This window comes from Pyrus communis, chromosome 8, assembly GCF_963583255.1.
Source record: "Pyrus communis chromosome 8, drPyrComm1.1, whole genome shotgun sequence".
NCBI lineage: Eukaryota > Viridiplantae > Streptophyta > Magnoliopsida > Rosales > Rosaceae > Pyrus > Pyrus communis.
This window is the reverse complement of record NC_084810.1, coordinates 3,647,310-3,663,271: the sequence shown is the minus strand read 5'-3', so window position 1 is coordinate 3,663,271 and position 15,962 is coordinate 3,647,310. Positions and strand designations below refer to the sequence as shown.

Below are 15,962 nucleotides of genomic sequence, written 5' to 3'. Positions count from 1 at the left end.
TAATTTCTGGAACATGCAATACATTAAGCAAAGTCAATTTCTTCCCAGAAGTAAACTGAAGTTCAACGGTTCCTTTTCCTAGAACTTTGGCGGAATTATGATTCCCCGTTAAAACCTCTTGATTGTTCATTGATGCTTCATATGTCATGAATTGTGCCTTGTTATTGCACACATGTATAGTAGCTCCTAAGTCGAACCACCAATCAGAGGATTTTATTGCCGCTGCCATATTCAGTTCGGTAATCATGCCAATATGCATCATTGATACCATTGCAACAATGTTATCAATTCCAGAGTTTTCCACCATATTTGCGTTATTGGTCTTATTGGCATATTCCTCACTTACTTATTGGCATATTCTTTCTACAATGGTAGCAGACGCTATTTGCATTCTTTTGATTATTGTTGGAATTGGTCTTTTAAAACTTTCCTTTGTCAATTTTGACTTTGAAGTTCTTTTTGTATTTGTTTCCTTTGACAATGTGAACTTTTGATAAATCTTGATTTACAAAATTCTTATCACAATTTCGAGTTTCTTCTTCAATTTGAATATCCTTTTGCAAATCCTCCAAACTAATATCTTCCACCATATGTAGAAGTTTCTTTCTATAATTATTCCATGTTTGGGGTAATTTTGTCATGATAGCCCCAACTATCATAGGATCCGGAATAACTATTTTAAGTTCACAAAACTTTGAGATCAAGACCAATAATTCATGAACTTGGTCTAAGATGAGTTTGTTATCAAACATAATGAAATCATAATATTTGAACATTAAAAATTTATCGGTACCCATTTTCTCCATTGCGAGTGCTTCCCATATTTCCTTTGGAGATTGAATGTGTGCGTACAGGTCATATAAGCGATCAGATAATGTGTCTAAGATGTGTCCCCGACATACCAATTCATCTTCTTCACGCTTCTTTCGATCGGCAACTATTTTGTCTGAGTCTTTGTCACTTGGTTCACAAATAGGCTCCCATTTCAGGTCCAACACATAAATGACATTTAGAACAATATGCATGAAACACATCTTATCCTTCCATCGGGTAAAGTTTGATCTATCAAATATGTCTAGCTTGTAGACATCTTGATTGACAATCTTCAAAGCCATGTTATCAGACTGGTTCTCCTTGATGAAAATAACACTTTAAGATTGTTAGAGTAAGTATAGAAATATAGAGAATAATCCGAATGATGACTTTGAGGTACGACTTGAATTGTTTCCTTAAAGTGTTATTTGCCCTTACTCGAATGAGTTTGCTAAAGGGTTCTTGGCAAGTCACTTCTAGGATACAACAAAGTATGGAATATTCGATTAGCAAAACCGAATGTATTCCCTTAGAAATAACTAGAAAGAAATTGTATGAATGCGATGGAGAGAAAATAGAGCAAGGAATGTAGAAATAAATTTATGAAAATTGTGTGTGAAATATTATGCCATAGTAGGTATTTATAGGCATTAAAGCACCCGTTCATCGAGTCCTTTCATTTTAGTTGAAGATATACAACCCTTCTTAATAGTGTTAACTCAAAAGACATGTTTTCTATTTAGAATTTTGAGAAAATAAATATTGATTATTTATATCTTTTAATTCTGCTCATACAATTTGAGTAAGCATCATGTATTTTAACCAAAAGTTGTAGTTCAATCAAAAGATACAAGGTTGAATTAAATCCAACCCTTTGGTACCATCATTTTCGTACACACATTCTGCACAATGCAGCACCAATATATATTATATTCATATATATATATATATATATATATATATATAGATTAGTATGTCATATGTTGCAATGCTTCACTCGAAGAGAAGCAACGGTTGGGCAAATACCCAACTTTTCAGCCAACAAATATATGAATATATTCTTGAAATATTCAACAATTCCACATCTAGATCTCGTATGGCTCGTTAGACATTCACATGTTTAGTCTTTATTATGAGATATTTGAGAACTTTTCATGTTTTGATGCTTGGATCGGAGAAATAAAGCACACAAGATATTCGATTGGAAAACTTGCGGTCATTTTCCCATGTAACTATGTAAGTGTATACCTATTTAAATATAATATTGTACCATTAAAACTAATCTATTAATTACCTTATTACTTAATAACGCCATTTATTTTTCTCATTTTCTTTTTCTCCTATCTATTTCCTAGACCATTGAAAGCATTCAAGCATATTTTTTTTTAACAAACTATATTATCTAACACTAAGGGGGTGGAAAGTGGGCTAAGCATCACAATGAGCATGCAATAATATGGTTCAAACTCGCTTTTGACGAAATCGAATCTAAGATCTCTCACTTATTTATGAAAATGAATACCACTAGACCGTAGTACTAAGTGGCCACCCAAAAACAAAAGTTCAAAGCAAAAGATGTGTCACGAAACTACTACTATTATTATTATTATTATTTTGGAAAAAGTTTGACTGCAGCAAAGATACAGACAAACTCCCTCAACTTTATTCACTAACAAACTCAAAAGTACAAACAAACCACAGGCCCAACGAACAAATATACATAACCAGAAATGGGCCCAAACCAAAAGAAAAAACAAAAAGAAGGCCAAAAACACACAACAGTCCACAACATCCGAGAACCTTCTACGGAATGCTCCTCCACCGCCAGAGAGTGAGGTCAGCCAACTGAAACATCCTTTGCCACTTAGCACTGCCGCCGCCAACACCACCGCCAAACCCGAACAGCACCCAGATCCCAGCTAAGAACAAGAGATAGTCGGCATCAAAGAAGGATTAGCCAACCACCAAGAAGAAGCTCGGGGAAACCCACGAGCAACACTGTTGAAAATGACAGACTGCAAAGAGATCGTGGTGGTGTTGGAAACACCTGAGCTAGGGAAAACGTCCTTGCTCTACACACGAACTCAAGAGGAAAGAAAATAGAGGTTGAAGATCAGACTGGGGGAGAGATAGGGAGAGGGATACCAACGGGAAAAGAAGAACAGGGCAGGCCAAAGGTAAAATTTGGGAGGAACATCGGGAGAAGCGAAAAGAAAAAGAGAAGGAAGAAAAAAGGAAAAAAGGCACGGTAGAGAAGGGGAAAAGAGGAGAGAACAAAAGGAGGGGAAAATGGGTAACTAACTTCAGCCGAAGCTAGAGTTAGCGCCGAAGAGTATGGTCAATCGGGAAACCCTCACCAAAAGAAGGAAAGACTCTTTCACAAAAGGAGAGAAACGCTCTCACGGAATGAGAGAATATGTCGCGAAACTATTATAAGCAAATGCTTTCTCACAACTGAGGTAGCTTTTGTGTTGGACCGTCTAACTTCTAGCAAACCTTGAAATTTGGGAGTTTTATTTTGTTTCAGGTGCATGATATCTAGTGCATTGTCCCACACCAAAGTAGTCCAACTTGGCAGCATTCTATTTTTTTTGTTTCAGGTACACCACGTGTCACTATACAAATGGTGGGATATGTGTGTTAAAAAGTTTATAACTTACAAAATAAAATTTCCCACTACTTATATTAAAACATGTGGTGTACCACTCATGTTCCCGTCACAATGAAAAATTTCTCCTCGTGAACAGTTATAGACTAGAATACTAAAATTAACTCCAATGGTTGGGGTTATAATATAAATTTTTAGCCTAGAAACTTTAGGTTCTAAACCAAAAATAGTTTTTCACTTTCAATGGTTTTGACTTAAAAATTTAGTCCGAAATTATTAAAAAATGAATTTAGGCTAAAGTTACGATTAATAATGAAAAATCATTAAGCCTATCTCATTCTTGTACATATGCACCACATGAAACAATATGAAAAACCACACAACCTACCATGTTTTTAAACACAAATACATAGGTAGGTAGAAAGAAAAAAAGGAAGAATTGTTTGACAAAAGTGTATTTGCATTATGCTTGAACAAATATATAGATATTTATAGAGTTTTTTTTGTGAATTGTGATTTAAATCAATTTTTAATTGTTTTAGCAGTTGAATTTAATTTTGAGTTGTTAGATCTTCTTATTACCATTAAATTTGTTCATATTTGATCTCAACCGTTAGATTTAATGTATTTATAAATTTGATTTTAAAAAAATGAATTTGGGTCGTTGGTTGAATAAGCAGTCTTGTGAGATCCTATATCGCCCAGGGGAGTGGATCCTATAAGCCTTATATGTATACATTCTCATATCTACCTAGCACGAAGCCTTTTAAGAGCTCACTGGCTTCAGGTTCCGTAGGAACTCCGAAGTTAAGCGAGTTCGCACGAGAGCAATCCCAGAATGGGTGACTGACTCGGAAGTTCTCATGTGAGTTCCCAAAAACAAAACTGTGAGGGCGTGGTTGGGGCCCAAAGCGGATAATATCATACTACGGTGGAGTTGAGCCTAGGATGTGGTGGGGGCCCGGGCCGGGATGTGACAATTTGGTATTAAAGCTAATCCTTGGCCGGAAGTGTGCCGACGAGGACGTCGGGCCCCTAAAGGGGATGGATTGTGAGATCTCACATCGCCTAGAGGAGTGGATCTTGTAAGCTTTACATGTATATATTCTCATCTCTACCTAGCACGAGGTCTTTTGGGAGCTCACTGGCTTTGGGCTCCGTAGGATCTCTGAGGTTGAGCAAGTTCGCGTGAGAGCAATCCCAGGATGGGTGACCCACTGGGAAGTTCTCATGTGAGTTCCCAGAAACAAAACTGTGAGGGCGTGGTCGGGGCCAAAAGCGGACAATATTGTGCTACGGTAGAGTTGAGCCCCGGGCCGGGATGTGACAAGTCTAACGACGTGGGTTGTCCGATCCAAATAAATAGTCGTTGGTCTTTCCGCAAGTGGTTGACAATGTCAAAAACTAAGTCTCATCCACTAACCTTGACTCATTTTCTGGACTAAATTTGGCTCAAAAAATAAGTTTTAACCCAACAATTGGAGTTGGTCTAAGCTGGTTAAAAATGTCTCGCACTCCAGCCCTTTAGCCTTGGATTTTTTTTGTTCAAAATAGGCTACATTGGGCTCTTTGGAGTACCATTTGAGATGGGCTAAGGTGGGTGGAAAATAGAAAAAGTTGGTGAGCGTAGTACCACTAATTTTTAATTATTTATCAGCATTTTTTTTTAGAAATGAATTACATATATCCCATATATATCTCCGTGTTTTTATACCCTTGGTATTTCCGTCATAACTGATATATAATACTTTGCTAGTCATGATCAACACTTCAAGGAGAAAATAAGTGCCCAACTTTTCATCTTCTTTTCTCTTCAAGTTGTTTCTCAGCAACTAAACAAGGTTTATCAACTGTCCGATGCCATAAAACTAGATCTAGAGCCATATCAGGTACTTTTTCCTCTTTGAATAACTTCTCTACTTTTACTCAAACAAAATCTTCTCTATTTACCCTTTATCTAAGGAACATAAGTTGAATTCTCAAATTCTTCTCTAGAGATATATCTGGTATTTTTTTTCCCTTTTCAAATAACTTTTTGTTCTTGAATTCTTTGTTCTATTATATATTTTTCATGATGAAGCTAAATGGAAGTGGCTTGAAAGTTGTTATATGTTCTTGATCTATCTATTTAGTGATATCCTACATCATTCTCAATTTGGATGCTTTGAAAAACCTAAGGAAAGCTTAGATTTGAATTCGTGAGAGGAATTCTTAGTCAAAAGGACCAAATAACATAGGAGCGAAGGGGGCGCCGCCCCGGGGGGGGGCGGGGGAGTTCAAATTCTCCGCCGTTTTTGGTTTGATACGGAATTTTGAATATAATGGGGGTGTTGTCACCGTGTTGGGCTAGGTTGCTATATTGATGTTGGTGGGTTGGTATGTCATATGTTTGTTTGTTTTTTATTTTTTAAATGTCGTATATTGGGTGGAAAAATAGGAACAGTTGGTGGGCATAGTAGCACTCATTTTTACTATTTTAGCATTTTCTTTAAGAAATGAATTACATATATTTTTGTCTATATCATCGTGTTTTCAGATCCTCTATATTTTCGCCACAACTGACATGCATGTATAATGTCTTGCTATTGGGGATCAACACTTTAAGGAGAAAATAAATAACATAAAAGATATATAGTACCATTCATGTTGTTTAGCAACCAAACAAATTTAATCGGCGCTATAAAACTAGATCTAGAGTCATAGCTTGTCTTTCTTTATTAAAAATTTTAATATTAATCTTTGTCCTAGAAACCTAAGCTTAAGCAACCTGAATGTTTGTTATATATTATGAATCTATCTTTATCTTTTGTTTGTTTTAACTAATATATCTAGTATTTTATTTTCTGCTTTCCAATTATCTTTTTAGTTAACTTTTTGTTGTAAGATTCTTTATTCTATTATGTATTTTTATGAGAATTCTTCAAAGAGGCGGTCTAAAAGTTGTTATATGTTTTAGATCTATCTTTTTTTTTATACAAGTGAATTTACGAGAGGCAAGATTTAAATGCCAAACTTTAGGTGTAAGTTGTAACATTATGAGCACTTAAGCTAATAGCCCCATGTATCTATCTTTTATCATTTTACTTGTTTTAGTTTCTATTTTCAGTTCGGATGCTAGAAAAACTAAAAAGCATTGCGCCAAGTCTTATATAGTGTCATCTATTCAACGTATTTTGTACGTTTTTTCAGCAAACGTATCATTTTGTAAATGGGTACCAACTCAAAGTCAAAGCTTCCCAATGCATGCAATGGAGATAGGATCAGTAGTTTACCAAATGAAATTCTTTGCCTCATCCTTTCCCTCCTTCCAACAAAAGAAGCTGTAAAGACCAGTGTTTTATCACCGAGATGGAGGTATGTGTGGGCTCCTATTCCCACTCTAGAGCTTTATGATAAGAGCTCGCAAAGAGCATTGAATTCAGTTAGCCCCAGTTTCGCTGAGTTTGTGGGTCGTCGCCTCTTCACTCATAGATCCCACCCAGATCGTGGTTTTGCGGAGTTTGTGGATCGTGCACTCGGCATTCGTGGCTCATCTGACATTCATACATTCCGTCTCTCTTGTGCTGGAGTGGAGAATTATCCTAGTGTTGAAGATTGGATTTGCACTGCCATTAGGCTTAAGGTTGTTGAACTCGAACTTGTTCTTCATTCTTTAAGCGACCCGTTTAAGTTGCCCGATAACCTTTTCACGTGCAAGACATTGGTGGTTTTGAAGCTTTGGCTGGAATCGAATGTTACCTTTACTCCTACTTCAGGTTGTTTCCCAAATCTGAAGTTCTTCCATGCCAGAATCCGCAATCCTGATGCTCACTCAATGAAGTCGCTCTTTTATTCTTGCCCTGCACTCGAAGATTTAATCATAGATGGACTTGTTGCAGTTCGTAAAGTTTTGAATTTTAATATCTCTGCACCTAAACTGAAAAGACTCAAAATATATGTGGTCAAAGACGAACCGTGGGAAGAAACTGGGTCCAATATTTCTTTCTATGTCAGTGCTCCAAATCTTGAAACTTTTGATCTCGAGGAAGACTTTTTTGCAAACTATTGCTTCAAGGCAAATGAACTGAGCAAAGCAAACATTAATCTCGAAGATGTGCACAAGTCTGGGCACGATGACTATGAACTTGGTTGGGATTATCGTCTGCAGAAGCTTTTTGCCGGAATTAAAAATGTGAAATTTCTGTCACTTTCAGCTCCAATTTTTGGGGTAAGTTTTCTGTAACTTCAACTTATTCCCTTATTAGTGTTTGATAGCCTTTCAACTTGCTGGAATTTAAATTTTCATGAAATATTGGATTGCCCTCTAATACTTCATGATTACTGTAGGATCCTGGCTGTTACACTGAAGATAATTTCCCCTTCCCTAAACTGAATCGTTTGAACCACTTGGAGTTACTTCTTGACACTTGCTGCAACTGGAAAGCTCTCATAGATCTGCTCAATATGTCGCCCCATCTGGAATATCTTGATTTCACAACTGTAAGTATTTGTGGATTTACCTTTGCTCTAAAATCTAAATGAATGGTAAATAAGGGTGTTGAATTTTTTGAACATTTCAACTTCACTCGTTATTTTTTGTAATAATCTTTAGAACAAGAAATGTAAGGCGGATCATCCCTTGGAGGACTCGGTACGTGAATGGGTTTCACCTGAGTTTGTGCCTGTTTGCTTGTCGTCATACTTGAAGACTATATCCATACAGGGAATCGAGGGGCGGCATGATGAGATGGAAGTGACAAAGTACTTGTTGAAGCACGGTAAAGTCCTGGATAAGGTGACATTTTATACGAGTGCCGTTCGTGCAGATCACAAGATGAAGCTATGTCAAGATATTTCAATGTTCTCAAAGGGTTCGACGACTTGTCAAATTGATTTCCTGGAGAAATGACATCTAGGTTTTTATATGATTCCATTTTCGAGGAATGGGTCCTTTGCCTTTCTTTGTTGTAAACCATGAATTTATCTGCACCTGTTTTTAACTTTCTTTATGTTTTCTGTTTAGCATCGTTAATTTTGGAGGACTAATATTTTGGGAACATATTTGCCTTTAACTTAGGAGACAATATCTATTTTCGTCATGCACTTATGCGATGCTTCGCCAGTTGACAACCTTGTATCTCAATTGTTGAATGGTGTGTACTATCTACACATTCTTTTTTACTTCTCACACACCCTCTTAATTTCCAATCGTCGAATTGAATGAATTGAAGAGGATAAAATGAAAGAAATTAATAAGAAGTTTGTGAGAAGTAAAAAGGAATGTGGGGATATCACAACCCTTGTTGAATTTGTTAGAAATGGATGCATTATTTTCTATTAAAGTTATATATACTTGAGTTTCTTCCTCCTCTTCTATTTTGTTTTTTGGTGGAAAACTATTTTCAAATAGCCAATGTACTCCTTCTCATTAGATCCCATCAACTTTCCTGTTGGCCTGTGTAAATTGATAGAAGTATGTGGACTAACTTAGTCTAGTTGATTAAAACAATATAGTACACTTCCTATACTCATGTGTAAATTAATAGAAGCATGAGGACTTAACTTATTCCTGAATAATGTATATTTCACCATATATATTTTCATAATTTGAATTATAATATTTATTTGAAGATCATCTTTAAAAAATTATTTGAATAAAAGAACGTTTAGTCATCCAAATTTATAAAACAAATTGAAGGTGCGAGTACCAGGTAACATATTCATGATGAACGATCTTTGATTGATTAATTTTTTTATATGAATGATATTCAAATGAAGATTTATAAATTGAATGGTTCTATTTACAAAGTTTATATGGTGAAGATACATTATTCACAAATGATGGAATATGTGCATTCCTGGATTCCCCCACATGAAGAACACATGTATTATCCAAAAGTATATAAGTTAGGAATTTGAATCAATAGACTAATAAAAATAAAGGTTAATCTTAAAAAAAATTAAATAAATAAATAAATAAAATAAGCACAACAGAAGCTCAAGACCTCACCAGTATGAAGTTTAGTGACGAATTAAGAATGAACAATACTTGACTACTCAAAAGATGAGTAGGAGTTTTTACTCAAAACTGCTCGTTGTCGACTCATAGAATTTTACGTTTATGATTAGAACCGCTCATATTATAAATCATTCTATAAAGATTGTCTCTTCAAATAATCAATTAAAATTAAGATCGTTTAATCATCGAACTGTATAAAAACAGATGAACGAAATTGGTAAAAGCATTACGAATAGTCTCTGTATTTGCTATTATAGATTGACTAAACGATTTTATTTTTAATTCATTTTTTAGAGAGATAACCTTTACAATGTGTTTCATAATATAAACAGTTCTGATATAAGTACAAAACTATGTGATTTGAACACAAAGAGTTTTGAGTAAGAGGTCATGCTCATCCTTAAGTAACTAAGTATTGTTCATTAAGAATGGACTAAGATTAAGAATCTCTTTCATCCAACGACCGAGATTGAGAATCTCTTTAATCTGGGTGACTATTCCGATTGGATATTCGTAGACTATTTTTTATATTTTATGATTACCTATACAAGGAGTTCTAAATTTGACGCCAAAAAATGCAATTCTTATTATCTACTTGTATCATCATTTGTATCATCTTTCTAATAGAAATGAGACTCATATGTGTTGGCGAGCTCTACCTCTATTAGAGAGATTGTACAAGTTATGATACAAATAAATAGTAAATGTTACATTACTCATTTGACACAAGATAATGGTGCTAATCATATGATCTTTTCTCCCTTGAGAGGCTCTGCAGTTCCCTTCAATTTTCTCTAAAACTCATCAAATTAGACCTAGTCCAGTAAAAGGACGAGAGTGGCCTCGAAAAGCAGGTATGCGTTTTGTCGATTGCCGTTGTTTGATGAACAAGTGGGTGAAAGTTGACAAAGTTAAATTGTAATGTAATATAACCACGAGCTGGTGGTCCAATGGTAAATGATGGATTGCAAGACTTTCTTCAAATTAAAAACTTGAGGCCTTAGATTCGAAACCCGCTGCTCATGTGGAACCCAGACTTGTGGCCAAGGGAAGACTGAAATGCCTTTGTGAGTCTTTCCGGCCCCCAGAACGGATGAATAATCATGATTTGCCACTAGTTGTCCCCCTTTTTAAAAAAAAAAAATAAATAATAAAAAATAAAAAATGTAATATGAAGTTGTATAATGCTAGGTAGACCAAATTTAACTTTAATCTAATCATCAACAACTACGTTATATGACTTAAATAAATGATCTCATCAACCTTACCTGATAATAGATGATTAATTGTAAAAAAAAGATAAATTAAATTAAATTAAACTTTAAAAAAAATGGTTTTGTTGCAATCCTAATTTCTAAAAGTATGATTGTGTAAATCTTAATAGATTGTGTAGAATTCGACAATATCTTTTAAATAATTTTCTAATTAAAAATGTATTACTTGGATAACAAAGATTTTTTATGCATATTTTTTTCAACCAACAAAACATGGTAATCATATCAGATATCATTAAACTCGTGGTTTTCTATTCTTTGTGGTGTTCCTCAAATATCATTTAAATAGTTGATTTGGTTCCTCATTTGATTACTACAAAATTTCTCCTCACCCTTTGGTAGATCACAAGCTAAATCTGATGGGGCATCAAACCCTATGATATTAGGGAATTTGAAGAACACAAAACCATCAAACCCCTTTAAAAAATCGATTGGTTATACCATGGATATGGTGCAGACTGGTAGTGCGATCTGCGGCAATGAGAGACGCAGCTGCCTAATTGTGTTTAGGGCTGTAGATTTTCGTTAGGTTTAAAGTTCTATCCGGTTTGCTCCTTATACTTTCAGTTTATTATAAGCCCGACGATGTGATATGTATTCAATTCTTTCATACTCTTTCAGCTAGCAAACAAATTAGGGCACAAAAGCTAAAATCATATTGGGTCGACAAATCGAGAACAATATCCAGGTTTTTTTTCTACACTCTGAACTTTTTATTCCTTTCTACATTCTGATCTGTTTGGATAACAGTTTAACGAAACGTAGATAGATAAACGAAAAGAAAACATGGGTGCATACTGCCACTTATAATTCTCCTGTTTAATCGAAAGCTAATTAAAACATATATACTGAAAATCCTTTGGGATATTGCCTTTTAATTTCTAGGGTAGCTAGATTGTTAAATATTGATTAAGGGGGGTGCATTCAATTGGGATTTTGAGGGATTTTAATTCTTTTAATGAATCTAGAGGTATTCAATTAGGATTTTAAGTGATTTTCTGATATTCAATGTGTATTCAATCAGGATTTTAAGATAGTTTATTAAAATTCTTAGAAATCCGGGTATATTCAATTAGAATTTTAAAAAAGTTTATAACTTTCCAGGTGTATTCAATTAGAATTAGAATTTAGAGAATTTAAAAAAAATTGAGGAATTAGACGGAATTGGAGAGATTTTGTAGTGTATTTTAAGCATCCACAAATCTCACCTCTTCCCATGAGATTTCAAGGGAATTGAATCAAAATTTTACATAGAATCTCTACAAAGCAGTAAACTCCATAAAAATTCATGGATTTATAAATCCATTAAAATCTCTCAAATTCCCAATTGAATACACCTCCATAAGAAGGTTTCGATCAATAACCTAACATTTTATATTTTTCAGGATATACATATCTAGCACATCTTAAATGGTTTCGAACTCAATGCCTTGTCAAACGTGCAGTGAAGATAGGATCAGTAGATTACCAGATGGCATTCTTTGTCACATTCTTTCCTTCCTTGATATAACCGAGACTGTAAAGACCAGCGGTTTATCACACAGATGGAAGGATGTGTGGGTTTCTTTTCCTACTCTTAAGTTCAATGTACAAAACCCGGAATCTGACAAAGGCCGTAGTGCAGGATTTGTGGATCAAGTACTTTCTCATAGTGGATCGTCAAGCATTCAGCGGTTCGAACTTGTATGTTACGGGGTGGATGATTATTTTTCTCGTATTCGTGATTGGGTTTGCACTGCCCTTAGGCGTAATGTTGTTGAGCTCCTTCTTTATTTGTTTCCAAATCCAGGGAAGCTTTATGAGTTTCCTCAAAGCCTTTTCAAGTGCAAGACTTTGTCGGTTTTGAAGCTGAGGCTGCAATTCGATCTTATTGCTATTCCCTCAAACTCTGATTGTTTTCCTCATCTCAAAATCCTCCATGTTACAGTCTGTTGCCCGAATGCTGACTCAATGAAGAAACTTTTTTCATGTTGTCCAGCACTTGAAGATTTGGTTATAGATGGATTTATTTCGAAAATCGCCAGAGAAGAACGTCTCGTCTTGAGCTTCACTGTCTCTGCACCTAAACTCAGAAGATTACGAATATGTTTGCGGCGTGGTTCTAACAACTACGTTTCTATTAATATTAATGCTCCACATCTTGAAAAGTTGGATCTCTTTGACAATTTTTTGGTGGACTATGCGTTGAAGAACGAAAAATCCCTAAGCACAGCCAAGATTGCTGTCCAAATTCATAAGAGAGGTCAGAATGATCACCTCGACAATGATTATGCTGCTCGCATGCATAGGCTTTTCGCAGGAATTATCAATGTTAAGTCTCTCTCTCTTTCAGCTCCAATTTTGAGAGTAAGTATTCTCTAAGTTGTTTCTCTTCGTCCCCAATGACCTTCTTGTTTACATGCTGAAATTAATCAATGGCATAGCTACATTTTTTGAGAACGTCTTTAAATTGTGATCAAGTCTTTTTGATACATCTATTTTCTTTGTCATTCTTGTAGGATTCTGATCCTAAATTTCAACGTCTGCTGCCTACATTTTATAATTTGAACCACTTGGAACTACTTCTTAAAACGTGCTGCTCCTGGAAATCATTGATAAAGTTGCTCGAGATCTCACCCAATCTGGAGAATCTTGTCTTTGAAAATGTAAGCACATAGCAAAAATTACGCTCGTGGTATATGCATGGTTACTTGTATACAGTTTTCAAAGAATATCTTTAACTCATTAATGTTTATTTTAATATGCTTAGAACGTCGAATGTTATACTGCTGATGACAAGAATAAGCTCCATGAATGGTGTCCACCGAGCATTGTGCCTATTTGTTTGTTGTCAAGCCTGAAGTCTATTTCCGTACGAGGATACAAATGGCGGCCAGATGAGATGGAAGTGGCAAAGTACATGCTGGAGCATGGTGTAGTTTTGAAGAAAGTGATAGTTTATACCAGAAGTATCCCTATGGAAAAACAAATGGAGTTGGAGCAGGAGTTTTCAAAGTTCCCAAGGGCATCAAAAACTTGCCAAATTGAACTTGTGGAACTCAAAGCAAAAGGTTAGACCATTACCAAAAGTTGGGAACGGAATCCTTTCTGTTCTGATGGAACATGAGTGACATAACTTTGTATTGTTTTTGGCTCTCCTTAAATAATCATGGCGAAGAAATTCGACACAAGTTCATGCAAAACTATGTGAGTCTACCTTTCCCATTTATGTGGATGTGCGCAAGTTGTAGTCACTAATCAGTTTGGACGGAGGAATTTAAGATGGGAGGGCCATCAACTTTCTTATTTCAGGCTTTTCACTTTTCTTCTTAGGTGTACTTCACCAGCACTCAAAACTAAATGAGAAGTTTGCTAGTATTTTTTTATTTAGTATTACTAAAAAATTTCAAATTGATGGAATTTGAAACAATGAAATTAATTTCTTAGAATTTGTGAAACTTCTTGTTTGTATGCCTAAACTGTCAAACACCACTCACCAATGCACTACAAGCTCTTTATTGTTAAATCCAGTAGTCAATAAATATAACATAAAACTTCAGCACGGGCCTCAGCCTATAGTGGCATCCATGTGACTCCGCCCCTGCATCAAACCTCAAATTAAAGGGTTAGATGAAGACGAGAAAGGTATATGAATTGTTTCCTTAAGTATCACTCATAGATTTCGCGTTGCATTGAACACATCGTGGTATGGTATCGTACATTTTTCCGTTATAATGATTCTCTCTAGAATATTACTTCACCATATACACTGAACAGTGTAATGACGAGTGCTTACCAGAAGTTGCGAAATGTCATTAGCTAAGGATGAGATTGTTTATACTTATCGTTAGCATTTCAGAGGTTGTTTCTTATTTAAATTGAAAAAATATATAGTTTTTAAAAATAACAATGTAACTAGATTACGTAATACTCGTTAAAGTGCCATGTATAGTTTCGATCCCACCGACTCTGTTGGTGACTCATGTAAAATTATCAGCTGCACATAAAGCAGCACCTGTTCAATTGAGCGCCGCAAGAACACCACGAGAATGAGATGAGGAAGGAAACACTGAGAATGAGACTTCAAAAATTCGACGTGTCTTGAAAATTCAAATTGAACCCTGCAAAAATCCCCATCATCTGATATGAGACGTTCATAAAGCATACATCAAATCATTTCCCGAACTAACGGCTAAAAATTTTAGAATTGGATCGTGGACCTTAGTGTTCGGAATCTAAGGATCAACTAATCTGAGCCGCACAAATTGAATCTAACAGTCTCCATTAACTCATTTTCCTAGCTCACCGCACACAAACCAACGGCTTTGATTTTTTTTACACACCAATCAACGGTCCAAATTGATTGATCCTTAGACTCTGAACACTAAGGTCCAAAGCGAATCCAATTCCAAAAATTTTATTGTAATATCAGGACATAATAATAAAAATTATTATTATAATTCCTGTCGTCAACCTCCTCTGCAGCTACTTGTATACACATATGCACTCGGTAAAGATGGTGAAAGGATAAGTACACAAGTAACTTTTGGCTATTGATGCAAATTTAGGTATCTCAACCATTTAGATTTAGGCCACAAGGACACTGACAACATGCATGCGCGACTGTTTCCAGTGAAATCCAAGCAATACAGGCATCGATAGTTGCAAGTCACTCACGAAAAAAATTTATAAGAAATTAGAATTTTAAGATGATAGTATCTTAAACTTATCCTAAATTCTAAATTTTTTTAATTTTAAAAAGTACTTGAAGTGTTTTTTCATTAGACTCTTGAATTTTTATTAAAATTATAATATACTTACAATCAAAACGATTTTACTGAAGTGCTTATAGAGAGAAGTGTTACTAAAAAAAAATCAGTTTCAAACAAGTAGAATACCACTCCGTTATATGATCGACAATTATCTGAATCCGAAGACACTATGTGATAGGGTTAGAAATTTCACTGTCAAGAGGGTATACGGCATGTCAATGTGTCTCCCATAGTTAATGCCACAACTGCCGAAATCTAATTAATTCCATCATTTTCCACACCCAAATAATGTGACCCTGCCTGCAAAAATGACTAGCCAATGGCAAAATCAAGTATTTTTGCAGAGCGTGAGGGGAACACACCGCGTGATCAAAGGCTCTACGCAACTGCCACATAAACCCTTCCACAGAGGAATAAGACAAATTGGCCAATAAAATGGCCCTCCATATCCACCGACCAGCCACATACAATTAAATAGCAAGTCGGCGTACTGTGTGGGACCCCCTCAAGTGGTGCAT

At 35.4% G+C, this 15,962-nt stretch overlaps 2 protein-coding genes across 2 annotated transcripts; both read left to right on the top strand.

The window, feature by feature from the left end:
* Nucleotides 1–6,629: 6,629 nt before the first annotated feature.
* LOC137741899 (F-box/FBD/LRR-repeat protein At5g56420-like) lies at nucleotides 6,630–8,309 on the top strand. Its single transcript, XM_068481595.1, has 3 exons — nucleotides 6,630–7,628; nucleotides 7,748–7,900; nucleotides 8,013–8,309. Exons 1-3 carry the CDS (start codon nucleotides 6,630–6,632, stop codon nucleotides 8,307–8,309), a joined length of 1,449 nt encoding a protein of 482 aa, XP_068337696.1.
* A 3,794-nt stretch (nucleotides 8,310–12,103) lies between these two features.
* Nucleotides 12,104–14,041, top strand: LOC137743706 (F-box/LRR-repeat protein At4g14103-like). The gene is made up of 3 exons (XM_068483638.1): nucleotides 12,104–13,039; nucleotides 13,192–13,338; nucleotides 13,443–14,041. Exons 1-3 carry the CDS (start codon nucleotides 12,104–12,106, stop codon nucleotides 13,746–13,748), a joined length of 1,389 nt encoding a protein of 462 aa, XP_068339739.1. The 3' UTR covers nucleotides 13,749–14,041.
* Nucleotides 14,042–15,962: the final 1,921 nt, after the last annotated feature.